General features: G+C 43.7%; 1 protein-coding gene across 5 annotated transcripts in view; it reads left to right on the forward strand.

Moving 5' to 3' along the window:
* Positions 1–17,477, forward strand: part of LOC137377269 (tetraspanin-18B-like) — a 399,133-nt gene that overhangs the window by 354,840 nt on the left and 26,816 nt on the right. For all 5 annotated transcript variants that reach the window (XM_068046808.1, XM_068046809.1, XM_068046812.1 and 2 more), the window contains 3 exons: positions 7,698–7,892; positions 9,571–9,645; positions 17,218–17,316. In XM_068046808.1, the coding sequence (XP_067902909.1) occupies positions 7,698–7,892; positions 9,571–9,645; positions 17,218–17,316 (369 nt within the window). The remainder of the gene's footprint in view (positions 1–7,697; positions 7,893–9,570; positions 9,646–17,217; positions 17,317–17,477) is intronic.

Below are 17,477 nucleotides of genomic sequence, written 5' to 3' on the forward strand. Positions count from 1 at the left end.
GATTTATTGTGTTGCAGTACCGGGAGGATGATGATGATTTATTGTGTTGCAGTACTGGGAGGATGATGATGATTTATTGTGTTGCAGTACCGGGATGATGATGATAATTTATTGTGTTGCAGTAACAGGAGGATGATGATGATTTATTGTGTTGCAGTACCGGGAGGATGATGATGATTTATTGTGTTGCAGTCCCGGGAGGATGATGATGATTTATTTTGTTGCAGTCCCGGGAGGATGATGACGATTTATTGTGTTGCAGTACCGGGAGGATGATGATGATTTATTGTGTTGCAGTACTGGGAAGATGATGATGATTTATTGTGTTGCAGTACCGGGAGGATGATGATGATTTATTGTGTTGCAGTAACAGGAGGATGATGATGATTTATTGTGTTGCAATACCGGGAGGATGATGATGATTTATTTTGTTGCAGTAACAGGAGGATGATGATGATTTATTGTGTTGCAGTACCGGGAAGATGATGATGATTTATTGTGTTGCAGTACCGGGAAGATGATGATGATTTATTGTGTTGCAGTACCGGGAGGATGATGATGATTTATTGTGTTGCAGTACTGGGAGGATGATGATGATTTATTGTGTTGCAATACCGGGAGGATGATGATGATTTATTGTGTTGCAGTACTGGGAGGATGATGATGATTTATTGTGTTGCAATACCGGGAGGATGATGATGATTTATTGTGTTGCAATACCGGGAGGATGATGATGATTTATTGTGTTGCAGTACTGGGAGGATGATGATGATTTATTGTGTTGCAGTACTGGGAGGATGATGATGATTTATTGTGTTGCAGTACCAGGAAGATGATGATGATTTATTGTGTTGCAGGACCGGGAAGATGATGATGATTTATTGTGTTGCAGTACCGGGAGGATGATGCTGATTTATTGTGTTGCAGTACTGGGAGGATGATGATGATTTATTGTGTTGCAGTACCGGGAAGATGATGATGATTTATTGTGTTGCAGTACTGGGAGGATGATGATGATTTATTGTGTTGCAGTACTGGGAGGATGATGATGATTTATTGTGTTGCAGTACCGGGAAGATGATGATGATTTATTGTGTTGCAGTACCGGGAAGATGATGATGATTTATTGTGTTGCAGTACCGGGAGGATGATGATGATTTATTGTGTTGCAGTACCGGGATGATGATGATAATTTATTGTGTTGCAGTAACAGGAGGATGATGATGATTTATTGTGTTGCAGTACCGGGAGGATGATGATGATTTATTGTGTTGCAGTAACAGGAGGATGATGATGATTTATTGTGTTGCAGTACCGGGATGATGATGATAATTTATTGTGTTGCAGTAACAGGAGGATGATGATGATTTATTGTGTTGCAGTACCGGGAGGATGATGATGATTTATTGTGTTGCAGTCCCGGGAGGATGATGATGATTTATTTTGTTGCAGTCCCGGGAGGATGATGATGATTTATTGTGTTGCAGTACCGGGAGGATGATGATGATTTATTGTGTTGCAGTCCCGGGAGGATGATGATGATTTATTGTGTTGCAGTAACAGGAGGATGATGATGATTTATTGTGTTGCAGTACCGGGAGGATGATGATGATTTATTGTGTTGCAGTAACAGGAGGATGATGATGATTTATTGTGTTGCAGTACCGGGAGGATGATGATGATTTATTGTGTTGCAGTCCCGGGAGGATGATGATGATTTATTTTGTTGCAGTCCCGGGAGGATGATGACGATTTATTGTGTTGCAGTACCGGGAGGATGATGATGATTTATGGTGTTGCAGTACCGGGAGGATGATGATGATTTATTGTGTTGCAGTACCGGGAAGATGATGATGATTTATTGTGTTGCAGTACCGGGAGGATGATGACGATTTATTGTGTTGCAGTACCGGGAGGATGATGATGATTTATTGTGTTGCAGTACCAGGAGGATGATGATGATTTATTGTGTTGCAGTACCGGGAGGATGATGATGATTTATTGTGTTGCAGTAACAGGAGGATGATGATGATTTATTGTGTTGCAGTACCGGGAGGATGATGATGATTTATTGTGTTGCAGTAACAGGAGGATGATGATGATTTATTGTGTTGCAGTAACAGGAGGATGATGATGATTTATTGTGTTGCAGTACCGGGAGGATGATGATGTTTTATTGTGTTGCAGTTCCAGGAGGAGGATGATGATTTATTGTGTTGCAGTACCAGGAGGAGGATGATGATTTATTGTGTTGCAGTACTGTGATGATGATGATGATTTATTGTGTTGCAGTACCGGGAGGATGATGATGTTTTATTGTGTTGCAGTACCGGGAGGTTGATGATTGTTTATTGTGTTGCAGTTCCTTGAGGATGATGATGATTTATTGTGTTGCAGTACCGGGAAGATGATGATGATTTATTGTGTTGCAGTACCGGGAAGATGATGATGATTTGTTGTGTTGCAGTACCGGGAGGATGATGATGATTTATTGTGTTGCAGTACTGGGAGGATGATGATGATTTATTGTGTTGCAGTACCGGGAAGATGATGATGATTTATTGTGTTGCAGTACCGGGAAGATGATGATGATTTATTGTGTTGCAGTACCGGGAAGATGATGATGATTTATTGTGTTGCAGTACCGGGAGGATGATGATGATTTATTGTGTTGCAGTACTGGGAGGATGATGATGATTTATTGTGTTGCAGTACCGGGAAGATGATGATGATTTATTGTGTTGCAGTACCGGGAAGATGATGATGATTTATTGTGTTGCAGTACCGGGAAGATGATGATGATTTATTGTGTTGCAGTACCGGGAAGATGATGATGATTTATTGTGTTGCAGTACCGGGAGGATGATGATGATTTATTGTGTTGCAGTACTGGGAGGATGATGATGATTTATTGTGTTGCAGTACCGGGATGATGATGATAATTTATTGTGTTGCAGTAACAGGAGGATGATGATGATTTATTGTGTTGCAGTACCGGGAGGATGATGATGATTTATTGTGTTGCAGTCCCGGGAGGATGATGATGATTTATTTTGTTGCAGTCCCGGGAGGATGATGACGATTTATTGTGTTGCAGTACCGGGAGGATGATGATGATTTATTGTGTTGCAGTACTGGGAAGATGATGATGATTTATTGTGTTGCAGTACCGGGAGGATGATGATGATTTATTGTGTTGCAGTAACAGTAGGATGATGATGATTTATTGTGTTGCAATACCGGGAGGATGATGATGATTTATTTTGTTGCAGTAACAGGAGGATGATGATGATTTATTGTGTTGCGGTACTGGGGGGAGGATGATGATGATTTATTGTGTTGCAGTCCCTGGAGGATGATGATGATTTATTTTGTTGCAGTACTGGGAGGATGATGATGATTTATTGTGTTGCAATACCGGGAGGATGATGATGATTTATTGTGTTGCAGTACTGGGAGGATGATGATGATTTATTGTGTTGCAATACCGGGAGGATGATGATGATTTATTGTGTTGCAATACCGGGAGGATGATGATGATTTATTGTGTTGCAGTACTGGGAGGATGATGATGATTTATTGTGTTGCAGTACTGGGAAGATGATGATGATTTATTGTGTTGCAGTACCGGGAGGATGATGATGATTTATTGTGTTGCAGTAACAGTAGGATGATGATGATTTATTGTGTTGCAATACCGGGAGGATGATGATGATTTATTTTGTTGCAGTAACAGGAGGATGATGATGATTTATTGTGTTGCGGTACTGGGGGGAGGATGATGATGATTTATTGTGTTGCAGTCCCTGGAGGATGATGATGATTTATTTTGTTGCAGTACTGGGAGGATGATGATGATTTATTGTGTTGCAATACCGGGAGGATGATGATGATTTATTGTGTTGCAGTACTGGGAGGATGATGATGATTTATTGTGTTGCAATACCGGGAGGATGATGATGATTTATTGTGTTGCAGTACTGGGAGGATGATGATGATTTATTGTGTTGCAATACCGGGAGGATGATGATGATTTATTGTGTTGCAGTACTGGGAGGATGATGATGATTTATTGTGTTGCAGTACTGGGAGGATGATGATGATTTATTGTGTTGCAGTACCAGGAAGATGATGATGATTTATTGTGTTGCAGGACCGGGAAGATGATGATGATTTATTGTGTTGCAGTACCGGGAGGATGATGCTGATTTATTGTGTTGCAGTACTGGGAGGATGATGATGATTTATTGTGTTGCAGTACCGGGAAGATGATGATGATTTATTGTGTTGCAGTACTGGGAGGATGATGATGATTTATTGTGTTGCAGTACTGGGAGGATGATGATGATTTATTGTGTTGCAGTACCGGGAAGATGATGATGATTTATTGTGTTGCAGTACCGGGAAGATGATGATGATTTATTGTGTTGCAGTACCGGGAGGATGATGATGATTTATTGTGTTGCAGTACTGGGAGGATGATGATGATTTATTGTGTTGCAGTACCGGGATGATGATGATAATTTATTGTGTTGCAGTAACAGGAGGATGATGATGATTTATTGTGTTGCAGTACCGGGAGGATGATGATGATTTATTGTGTTGCAGTCCCGGGAGGATGATGATGATTTATTTTGTTGCAGTCCCGGGAGGATGATGATGATTTATTGTGTTGCAGTACCGGGAGGATGATGATGATTTATTGTGTTGCAGTCCCGGGAGGATGATGATGATTTATTGTGTTGCAGTAACAGGAGGATGATGATGATTTATTGTGTTGCAGTAACAGGAGGATGATGATGATTTATTGTGTTGCAGTACCGGGAGGATGATGATGATTTATTGTGTTGCAGTCCCGGGAGGATGATGATGATTTATTTTGTTGCAGTCCCGGGAGGATGATGACGATTTATTGTGTTGCAGTACCGGGAGGATGATGATGATTTATGGTGTTGCAGTACCGGGAGGATGATGATGATTTATTGTGTTGCAGTACCGGGAAGATGATGATGATTTATTGTGTTGCAGTACCGGGAGGATGATGACGATTTATTGTGTTGCAGTACCGGGAGGATGATGATGATTTATTGTGTTGCAGTACCAGGAGGATGATGATGATTTATTGTGTTGCAGTACCGGGAGGATGATGATGATTTATTGTGTTGCAGTAACAGGAGGATGATGATGATTTATTGTGTTGCAGTACCGGGAGGATGATGATGATTTATTGTGTTGCAGTAACAGGAGGATGATGATGATTTATTGTGTTGCAGTACCGGGAGGATGATGATGTTTTATTGTGTTGCAATACCAGGAGGAGGATGATGATTTATTGTGTTGCAGTACCAGGAGGAGGATGATGATTTATTGTGTTGCAGTACTGTGATGATGATGATGATTTATTGTGTTGCAGTACCGGGAGGATGATGATGTTTTATTGTGTTGCAGTACCGGGAGGTTGATGATTGTTTATTGTGTTGCAGTTCCTTGAGGATGATGATGATTTATTGTGTTGCAGTACCGGGAAGATGATGATGATTTATTGTGTTGCAGTACCGGGAAGATGATGATGATTTATTGTGTTGCAGTACCGGGAAGATGATGATGATTTATTGTGTTGCAGTACCGTGATGATGATGATGATTTATTGTGTTGCAGTCCCGGGAGGATGATGATGATTTATTGTGTTGCAGTACCGGGAGGATGATGATGATTTACTGTGTTGCAGTCCCGGGAGGATGATGACGATTTATTGTGTTGCAGCACCGGGAAGATGATGATGATTTAGTGTGTTGCAGTACCGGGATGATTATGATGTTTTATTGTGTTGCAGTACCGGGAGGATGATGATGATTTATTGTGTTGCAGTCCCGGGATGATAATGATGATTTATTGTGTTGCAGTACCAGGAGGAGGATGATGATTTATTGTGTTGCAGTACTGGGGGGATGATGATGATTTATTGTGTTGCAGTAACAGGAGGATGATGATGATTGTTTATTGTGTTGCAGTTCCGGGAGGATGATGATGATTTATTGTGTTGCAGTAACAGGAGGATGATGATGATTGTTTATTGTGTTGCAGTTCCGGGAGGATGATGATGATTTATTGTGTTGCAGTCCCGGGATGATGATGATGATTTATTGTGTTGCAGTACCAGGAGGAGGATGATGATTTATTGTGTTGCAGTGCTGGGGGGATGATGATGATTTATTGTGTTGCAGTACCGGGAAGATGATGATGATTTATTGTGTTGCAATACCGGGAGGATGATGATGATTTATTGTGTTGCAGTACTGGGAGGATGATGATGATTTATTGTGTTGCAGTACTGGGAGGATGATGATGATTTATTGTGTTGCGGTACTGGGGGGAGGATGATGATGATTTATTGTGTTGCAGTACTGGGAGGATGATGATGATTTATTGTGTTGCAATACCGGGAGGATGATGATGATTTATTGTGTTGCAGTACCGGGAAGATGATGATGATTTATTGTGTTGCAGTACTGGGAGGATGATGATGATTTATTGTGTTGTAGTACTGGGAGGATGATGATGATTTATTGTGTTGCAGTACCGGGAGGATGATGATGATTTATTGTGTTGCAGTACTGGGAGGATGATGATGATTTATTGTGTTGTAGTACTGGGAGGATGATGATGATTTATTGTGTTGCAGTACCAGGAAGATGATGATGATTTATTGTGTTGCAGTACCGGGAAGATGATGATGATTTATTGTGTTGCAGTACCGGGAAGATGATGATGATTTATTGTGTTGCAGTACCGGGAGGATGATGATGATTTATTGTGTTGCAGTACTGGGAGGATGATGATGATTTATTGTGTTGCAGTACCGGGATGATGATGATAATTTATTGTGTTGCAGTAACAGGAGGATGATGATGATTTATTGTGTTGCAGTACCGGGAGGATGATGATGATTTATTGTGTTGCAGTCCCGGGAGGATGATGATGATTTATTTTGTTGCAGTCCCGGGAGGATGATGATGATTTATTGTGTTGCAGTACCGGGAGGATGATGATGATTTATTGTGTTGCAGTACCGGGAGGATGATGATGATTTATTGTGTTGCAGTAACAGGAGGATGATGATGATTTATTGTGTTGCAGTACCGGGAGGATGATGATGATTTATTGTGTTGCAGTAACAGGAGGATGATGATGATTTATTGTGTTGCAGTACCGGGAGGATGATGATGATTTATTGTGTTGCAGTAACAGGAGGATGATGATGATTTATTGTGTTGCGGTACTGGGGGGAGGATGATGATGATTTATTGTGTTGCAGTCCCGGGAGGATGATGATGATTTATTTTGTTGCAGTCCCGGGAGGATGATGACGATTTATTTTGTTGCAGTACCGGGAGGATGATGATGATTTATTGTGTTGCAGTACCGGGAGGATGATGATGATTTATTTTGTTGCAGTACCGGGAGGATGATGATGATTTATTGTGTTGCAGTACAGTGATGATGATGATGATTTATTGTGTTGCTGTACCGGGAGGATGATGATGATTTATTGTGTTGCAGTTCCGGGAAGATGATGATGATTTATTGTGTTGCAGTACCGGGAGGATGATGATGATTTATTGTGTTGCAGTAACAGGAGGATGATGATGTTTTATTGTGTTACAGGATGGTGATGATGATGTTTTATTCTCTTCTAGCTCAGTGGATGCCTCCTGCTCGCAGCTCCATTCTTGCTATTGCTTCACCCAATTGGATTGAGTCACGTCTTGTCAGTTCATACGATGATCTTCGCTGGAACTATTTGTTTTACTGCTTTGTGCGGTGTGCTGCTTATTCTTGGAATACTGGGAAGTGTTGCAGCCTTCTTGGAGAGCAGATGTCTGCTGATATTTGTAAGTCTTTGTTTCCTATTTTTTTCCACTTTATAAATGCCTTTGTCTTTAAACTTTTTTGAATGACATGTGATGTCATATTGCTGGTCCTGCTGAATTTCTGGTTCAGTCCTTGCATCTCAGTGGGATCAATGGAGGCTTGGGAGTGGCTTGGTCTTCTGTTTATGTAGATCAAGTGGCTTTATGAGGTCCAACTGAGGGAGAAGAGGTACAATGTAAAACACAGGCAATGTTATTCTCATAACGCGTCAATCCTTCCTCATCTTCATATCTATCATCCTCAGGGGCCTGCACATCTTGCCTGTTTGCCTAGGAGAATAGTAAGTAAATGACACTGGCCAATACCTCTCTTTGGGAAATGGGATGCATATCATTTAGTTTTCGGTTGTTTCTAGCACTGCTGTAGTAGTTTAAAGAAGGAAAAGAGGTTTTGTGGGACCAAGAGGACAGAGCTAAGTACTGCTGTACCAGGTACTTGTATACCTCATTAGTATTTAGTATAGAACTTTCTTAGACCCTATTGAGAGGAAGTGTAGTGAAGGTCACTTCTGCCTGGATTTTAGCCAGCTGGTGACCCACAAATTATATCCTGGTTGAGGCGGGGTATGGTAGTGGCTTGTTTTAGTACAGTATTTGAGCAGGTTCCCATCCTGATGAGGTGACAAAACTCGGACTGACACCTTGCTGCTCACAAGGCCATAATCAAACCTGAAGATTTAAAAGCATAAAAGGCAGATGGACAACAAGCAGTGGGGTCATTGGTCTTGACAGCTGTGGCCTATACTGGGTTCATCAGGAACAGTTGGCCAAACAGTCCCAGGGAACGGCCTCCATACACACTTTTCAAAGATTCTCATCAATGTGATAATTTGGGCTGAAAAAGCATTCTCAACCGAGGCTGCAACTTGAAGAGAATCTTCAAAGTGGCAAAACCCAGCTAATCTGTCCTGCCAGTTCCTCACCAGAATTGCCTAGCTCTCCCACCCCCCAACCCCTAAATTTCCACCCACTGCTCTTTAAGTAAGATCTTTGATTTAGTGTGTCCAGGGCGGCACAGTGGCGCAGTGGTTAGCACCGCAGCCTCACAGTTCCAGGGACCCGGGTTCGATTCCGGGTACTGCCTGTGTGGAGTTTGCAAGTTCTCCCTGTGTCTGCGTGGGTTTTCTCCGGGTGCTCCGGTTTCCTCCCACAAGCCAAAAGACTTGCAGGTTGATAGGTAAATTGGCCATTATAAATTGTCACCAGTATAGGTAGGTGGTAGGGAAATATAGGGACAGGTGGGGATGTTTGTTGGGAATATGGGATTAGTGTAGAATTAGTATAAATCGGTGGTTGATGTTTGGCACAGACTCGGTGGGCCGAAGGGCCTGTTTCAGTGCTGTATCTCTAATCTAATCTAATCTAATCTATTTACATCCCGCAGCAATCTGCCCTGCCGGGTCTCTCATGATGGGTTTTATGGAGTATATTGGGTCTACATCAGAATAGTCCCATTCACTTGCAACATGTCAAGTGTCCTGACCAACCTGGAGGCCACCATTGTGCAGTCTGTGTATCATTTCCAATGCAGTGATTAAGTGAGAGTGAAAACTTATTGTGGAGATGTGGATTTATAATTCTTTCTGTTGTTTGCCATGTTGATAGTGCCTGAAATGTGGGTGGCCTTTTCTTGTTTCAGTTCTTCTTTGTAATTCTACTGGTCTTCGTGGTCGAGCTTGGTGCTGGAATTAGTGCTTTTCTCTTCAGATTTCAAGTAAGTGTCCATCTGAATCAACACTAGGATCTCATAAGAACATACAATCCCTCAAGCCTGCTTCAGCATTTGATAAGGTCATGGCTGATTTTCGACTTCAACTCCACTTTCCCACCTGATCTCCATATTTCTTGATTTCCTTCGAGTCCAAAAATCTATTGACCTCAGCCTTGAATATATTCAATCACTGAACATCCAGAGCCCTCTGGGGTAGAGAATTCCAAAGATTCACCTCAGTCCAAAATGGCCTTATCCTGAGACTATGCCCCCTGGTTCTGGGCTCTCCAACCATGGGAAGCAGCCCTCTCAGCATCTACCCTGTCAAGTCTCTCTGAATCTTATGTGATCACCTCTCATTATTCTAAACACAAGAAATAACAGGGCATTGTACTCAATAGGACAACTTCTCTCACCCCAGGAATCAGTCTAGTGAACCTTCCTTCCACCCCCTCTGAGGCAAGTATATCCTTTTTTTTGTCGGGAGACCAAAACGGCACACAGTAATCCAGGTGTGGTCTCACTAAAGCCCTGTACAATTGCAGCAAGGCTTCCTTACTCTTATACTCCAAGCCCCTTTCAATAAAGGCTAACATATCATTTGCTTTTCTACTTGCTTGCTGTACCTGCATGGTAACTTTCTATGTTTCATTTACAAGGATATCCAAATCCCTCTGAACACTTCTACTTTTTAAAAAATTCTGTTTTTCTACTCTTCCTACAGTTAGAATTCGATCCCTGCCAGCAGCAAGCTGCCTTGAGAAGGGGGCCACACACCTCCCATGTTACTGGCTCTCAGGTTCCATCTAGAAGAAGCACTGGAAAGGGTGACAGAAAGCCACATTTAAGCAAGAGTAGATTAGACTTTGTTCACGTTGGACATTAATGTAATAAAATAGAATGTGGACTGGCATTGTGCTTTGTTTGTTGTGCATATTAAAGTCAGACAGGCAATAATTAATTTATTTGTTGCTGACTTATTCACTCAAGTGAGCATGGTCATAGCAAGGTAAAAAGGGTTGATGTGTTGTCATTGTTGTAGGATGCATAGTGGATTGAGGGAATGTCTCTTTGGAACATAGAACAGTACAGCACAGTACAGGCCCTTCAGCCCAACATGTTGTACTGACCCTTTAACCTACTCTAAGATCAAACTACCTACATACCCTTCATTCTACTATCATCCATGTACCTACCCAAGAGTCGCTTAAATGTCCCTAATGTATCTGATTCTACTACCACCGCTGGCAGTGCATTCCACGCACCCACCACTCTCTGTGTAAAGAACCTACCTCTGACATCTCCCCGAAACCTTCCTCCAATCACCTTAAAATTATGCCCCCTGGTGATAGCCCTTTCCACCCTGGGAAAAAGTCTCTGACTATCCACTCTATCTATGCCTCTCATCATCTTGTACCCCTCTATCAAGTCACCTCTCATCCTTCTTCGCTCCAATAAGAAAAGCCCTAGCTCCCTCAATCTTTCTTCGTAGGACATGCCCTCCAGTCCAGGCAGCATCCTGGTAAATCTCCTCTGCACCCTCTCTAAAGCTTCTACATCCTTCCTATAATGAGGCGACCAGAACTGAACACAATATTCCAAGTGTGGTCGAACCAGGGCTTTCTCGAGCTGCAGCATAACCTCGCGGCTCTTAAACTCAATCCCCCTGTTAATGAAAGCCAACACCCCATACGCCTTCTTAACAACCCTATCAACTTGGGTGGCAACTTTGAGGGATCTATGGACGTGAACCCCAAGATCCCTCTGTTCCTCCACACTGCCAAGAATCCTGTCTTTAAGCCTGTATTCTGCATTCAAATTCGACCTTCCAAAATGAATCACTTCACACTTTTCCAGGTTGAACTCCATCTGCCACTTCTCAGCCCAGCTCTGCATCCTGTCAATGTCCGGTTGCAACCTACAACAACCCTCCACACTATCCACAACTCCAGCAACCTTTGTGTCATCGGCAAACTTACTAACCCAGCCTTCCACTTCCTCATCCAAGTCATTTATAAAAATCACAAAGAGCAGAGGTCCCAGAACAGATCCCTGCGGAACACCACTGGTCACCAAGCTCCAGGCTGAATACTTTCCATCTACTACCACCCCCTGTCTTCTATGGGCCAGCCAATTCTGTATCCAGACAGCCAGATTTCCCTGTATCCCATGCCTCCTTACTTTCTGAATGAGCGTACCATGGGGAACTGTTGGAGAAAATCCAGTTAAAACCCAATGATTCAACAAATTCTCCGGACTCAGACTTTGAGAATAAACAGACTTTATTCATGATATCATGGAGAGCACACCTTACCTAAAAGCGGTCCAGTGTTACTCTCTAGAACAAAGGAAATCCACAATGGATATACAGTTACTCAGCCCATCCCGGCTGGACACAATCCAATCAGAATGGTTATTGATTACATACATTACACATAGTACCAATTAAATCACTGATTAGACATCATGTGGCGACCTGATCAGCTTATGTCGGCCCTGATCATCAATTGATGAGCTCAGGTCCCATCCATTGTCCTGAAGTCTCCCAATTGTCACTTTAAATGGGCCTGCATTCCTGAAGGTGCCGGGCAGTCTGCAGATTCACTGATAAGAGCGGCCCCCTCTCCTTATCTGTGTTATGCTGTACCAAGCTCCAACTGTGAGCTCACTAAATCTGTCCCACAGTGCCTCAGGCTAAAACTCCATTTTGTATCAATATGTGGCGATACTTTCAACTCATATAAGAGAGAATATGTGTATACGTTCTCACTAGGATTATATTAATCTACTTACAAAATAATAGGTATAGAAGCAAAACTCAGCAAAATTGCTCCCACAGGAACCTTATCAAACGCCTTGCTAAAATCCATATACACCACATCCACTGCTCTTCCTTCATCAATGTGTTTTGTCACATCCTCAAAGAATTCAATAAGGCTTGTGAGGCATGACCTGCCCCTCACAAAGCCATGCTGACTATCTGTAATCAAACTGTGCTTTTCCAAATAATCATAAATCCTGTCTCTCAGAATCCTCTCCAATAATTTGCCCACCACCGACGTAAGACTGACTGGTCTGTAATTCCCAGGGTTATCCCTATTCCCTTTCTTGAACAAGGGAATAACATTTGCCACCCTCCAATCATCTGGTACTACTCCAGTGGACAGTGAAGATGCAAAGATCATCGCCAAAGGTGCGGCAATCTCTTCCCTCGCTTCCCGTAAAAACCTTGGGTGTATCCCGTCTGGCCCCGGGGACTTATCTGTCCTCATGTCTTTCAAAATTTCCAGCACATCCTCCTTCTTAACATCAACCTGTTCGAGCATATCAGCCTGTTTCACGCTGTCCTCACAAACGACAAGGTCCCTCTCACCAGTGAATACTGAAGCAAAGTATTCATTAAGGACCTCCCCTACCTCCTCCGACTCCAGGCACAAGTTCCATCCACTAACCCTGATCGGCCCGACCCTCACTCTGGCCATCCTCATGTTCCTCACGTAAGTGTAGAACGCCTTGGGATTTTCCTTAATCCTGCCTGCCAAGCCTTTTTCATGTCCCCTTCTAGCTCTCCTAAGTCCATTCTTCTGTTCCTTCCTGGCTACCTTGTAACCCTCCAGAGCCCTGTCTGATCCTTGCTTCCTCAACCTTAAGTAAGCTTCCTTCTTCCTCTTGACTAGCTGTTCCACATCTCTTGTCATCCAAGGTTCCTTCACCCTACCATCCCTTCCTTGCCTCATCGGGACAAACCTATCCAGCAGTCGCAGCAAGTGCTCCCTAAACAACCTCCACATTTCTGTCGTGCATTTCCCTGAGAACATCTGTTCCCAATTTAAGCTCCCCAGTTCCTGCCTAATAGCATTGTAATTCCCCCTCCCCCAATTAAATATTTTCCCATCCCGTCTGCTCCTATCCCTCTCCACGACTATAGTAAAGGTCAGGGAGTTGTGATCACTATCACCGAAATGCTCTCCCACCGAGAGATCTACCACCTGGCCTGGTTCGTTGCCAAGCACCAAATCCAACAATCCCTCTAGTCGGCCTATCTACATATTGAGTCAGGAAACCTTCCTGGACACACCTGACAAAATCTGCTCCATCCAAACTATTTGCACTAAGGAGGTTCCAAGCAATATTAGGGAAGCTGAAGTCACCCATGACAACAACCCTGTTACTTCTGCACCTTTCCAAAATCTGCCTCCCAATCTGTTCCTCCGTGTCTCTGTTACTATTGGGGGGTCTATAGAAAACTCCCAACAAAGTGACTGCTCCTTTCCTGTTTCTGACTTCCACCCATACTGACTCAGTAGACAAACCCTCCTCGACGACCTCCCTTTCTGCAGCTGTGATACTATCCCTGATTAGCAATGCCACTCCCCCACCTCTTTTACCTCCCTCCCTATTCCTTTTGAAACAGCTAAACCCCGGAACATCCAGCATCCATTCCTGCCCCTGTGATAGCCACGTCTCCGTAATGGCCACAACATCGTAGCTCCAAGAACTGATCCATGCTCTAACTTCATCACCCTTATTCCTGACACTTCTTGTGTTAAAATAGACACACTTCAACCCATTATACTGGCTGCAACTTTGCCCTGTCAACTAACATTCCTCACAGACTCTCCGCATTCTGTATCTGCCTGTTCAACAGCTACCCCATCCACTGATCCGTAGCTCTGGTTCCCATCCCCCTGCCAAACTAGTTTAAACACTCCCGGAGAGCTCGAGCAAACCTCCCGCCCAGGATATTGGTGCCCCTCCAGTTCAGATGCAACCCGTCCTTCTTGTACAGGTCCCACCTTCCCCAGAAGGTATCCCAATGATCCACATATCTGAAGCCCTCCCTCCTACACCAGTTCTGTAGCCACGTGTTCAGCTGCACTCGCTCCCTGTTTCTAACCTCACTAGCACGTGGCACCGGTAACAATCCTGAGATTACTACTCTGCTCGTCCTGCCTTTCAGCTTCCAACCTAACTCCCTATATTCGCTTTTCAGGTCCTCATCCCTTTTCCTAGCTATGTCATTGGTACCAATGTGCACCATGACTTCTGGCTGCTCCCCCTTAAGAATACTGTAGACTCGATCCAAGACATCCATGACCCTGGCACCCGGGAGGCAACATACCATCCGGGAGTCTCGTTCGCGACCACAGAATCTCCTGTCTGTTCCTCTATCCATTGAATCTCCTATCACTATCGCTCTCCTATTCTCCCCCCTTCCCTTATGAGCCACTGAGCCAGGCTCAGTGCCAGAGACCTGGCCGCTGTGGCTTTCCCCCGGTAGGTCGTCCCCCCCAACCGTATCCAAAACGGTATACTTATTATTGAGGGGAACGGCCACAGGGGATCCTTGCACTGTGCGCCTATTGCCTTTCCCTCCCCTGACGGTCACCCAGCTACCTTTATCCTGTAACTTAGGTGTCACTACTTCCCTATAACTGCTCTCTATCACCCCCTCAGCCTCCTGAATGATCCGAAGTTCATCCAGCTCCAGCTCCAGTTCCCTAATGCGGTCTGCGAGGAGCTGGAGTTGGGTGCACTTCTCACAGGTGACGTCAGCAGGGACACAAGTGGTGACCCTCACCTCCCACATCCTGCAAGAGGAGCATGCAACTGCCCTAGCTTCCATCCCCTCTGCTCTAAATTGACAAAAGAGATTTAAAAAAAATAAAGGAAAACCTTACCAAACCCTCCACACAAGAGTCCTTTTTTTTTGGTTAGAGGAGGAGGATGGGTGGGAGACACTACACGTGTAGTGATACGGGTTTAGCCACTGCCCGAATATATAAGTTCACTTACCCAGCAGTCCCCGTGTCCGCGTTCTCCGAATCATGAGGTAAGTACTTTATAGCTCAACTTACCTTCCCGGCTGCCCCCTGGCTCGCGCTCTCACCGCTCCCACTGCTCAAATGGAAGAAAGAAATACCCACCAATCACTCTCCTGTGACATCACACTTCAATTTTTGCTGGTCAAGTAGGTTCACAGAACAGAACAGAACAGAGCGCTCTCGCTGCTGCTTCTGGTCTCTGGCTTCGGCTCCTTTTATCTCCCGGCTCCTCTCGCCTGTTCCTGCTCTCGCTGCCACCACTCTCGCTGCTGCTTCTGGTCTCTGGCTTCAGCTCCTTTTATCTCCCGGCTCCTCTCGCCTGTTCCCGCTCTCGCTGCCACCGCTCTCGCTGCTGCTTCTGGTCTCTGGCTTCGGCTCCTTTTATCTCCCGGCTCCTCTCGCCTGTTCCCGCTCTCGCTGCCACCACTCTCGCTGCTGCTTTATTGGAAGGTAGAGGAGAAGGAGGTCAGGCAGTGATGTCAATCGTAGACTGAGTTACACAGAAGAGAAGACTTCAGTGATGAGATGTTCTCTGGAGACTCTTGCATCATTTGCTGAGGATCCTCTGAGTGCAGGTCATCGTGACGATCTCCTCCATGTGGTTCAGAATCCAACAGATTCAGGTCTTTGTTGCCAGTAATGTTGCAGTGCAGCCCTGTTTCAATAGGTAAGTTGGAAAAGGTGCAGCAGGCTTTAACTATTCCTGACATATGATTTGGATCAGACTGCAGAGCCCCTCCTGAACCTGTCCTATTGTAAAATCGCCCCTTTAAAACCCTGATCGTCCTCTTGATGACCAGTCTTGTTGGGACAGATGCAACATTGTAGTTCAGTTCAGACCACTCTTACTGAGGTCATTCTGCATGGGAGCAGAGGGTGAGTTATGTCACCTACAAGCCAGCTGTTGACCTAATTCTTTACCCCGAAAGGGTCAGAGGAGGCCAAATTTAGAAGGATCAAAGCATTGTGATAATTTCCAATGTGTCAGGGGGTAACATGTCAGATCTTCTGTGAATTGTCCCATACAGTCTGCACATTCAGAGAGTGGGAATGCTACCTGTAGTGGAGGGGGCAGTGGAGCAACATCCAGCCTATTCCTACTCTTACATGGTTAAAACTCATGTCCCCTGGTCTGCCCCAACCTGTCATATCTATCAATCGGGTACTATCTGGCCCTTAAATTATTTTATAGACCTCATTCAGGTTGCCTAGAAGTCTACGCTGCTCGAAAGTAAATAGATCGAGTTCCTTGAGCCTATATGAGTAGCTAAATTTCTTTAAGTTAGGAATCATTCTTGTAGCTCTCCACTGGACCTTTACCAAGCCCAATATATCACCCACCATGTAGGGAACTAATACTGGGCACTGTATTACAGATGTGGCCTGATTAGTGATTGTATAGTGTCAGAATGATGTCCATCAATTTATACTGAATGGTTCTATTAATACAACCCAATTGCTAGTTAGCTTGAGCATTCTTTACATTGGTCATGAACCTTCAGTGATCTGAATGCAATACCACGTAGATCTTTTTCTTTCTCAACCTCTTTCAGTATTATTCCCTGTAAATTATACGTTATTCTGTGTTGGTCCTACCACCATGCATGGCAATACATTCATTTAAATTAAACATCATTTGTAAGTGGGTGGCCCACTCCCCTAACACATCTGAATCTTTTTGCTTTTATTATATTGATAAGAAAGTGTCATTGCTGTAATTACCTCCATTTCTGTAATCCATTTTTTCCAGTTGACAAGGGAATATTTTGATGATGATCTGATAAATTACTATACTGGAGACAATGTGACTGGCTCTTACTCATCCAACTCCAATTCCATCATGATCTCAGTAAGTTTATCTCACTAGTGCATGGGCATACCTCATAGGCTTTTTCTTTTAAAAGAAACATACTTACAGGAGGGAATTGAAAATCAGATTAAAGGTTCCTGGATGGAACTTTAAAGTGGATTTTACCAACTTGATTAAATATATTTTCTGTTTTATACTCT

Source organism: Heterodontus francisci, chromosome 14, assembly GCF_036365525.1.
Source record: "Heterodontus francisci isolate sHetFra1 chromosome 14, sHetFra1.hap1, whole genome shotgun sequence".
NCBI classification, from domain to species: Eukaryota; Metazoa; Chordata; class Chondrichthyes; order Heterodontiformes; family Heterodontidae; genus Heterodontus; species Heterodontus francisci.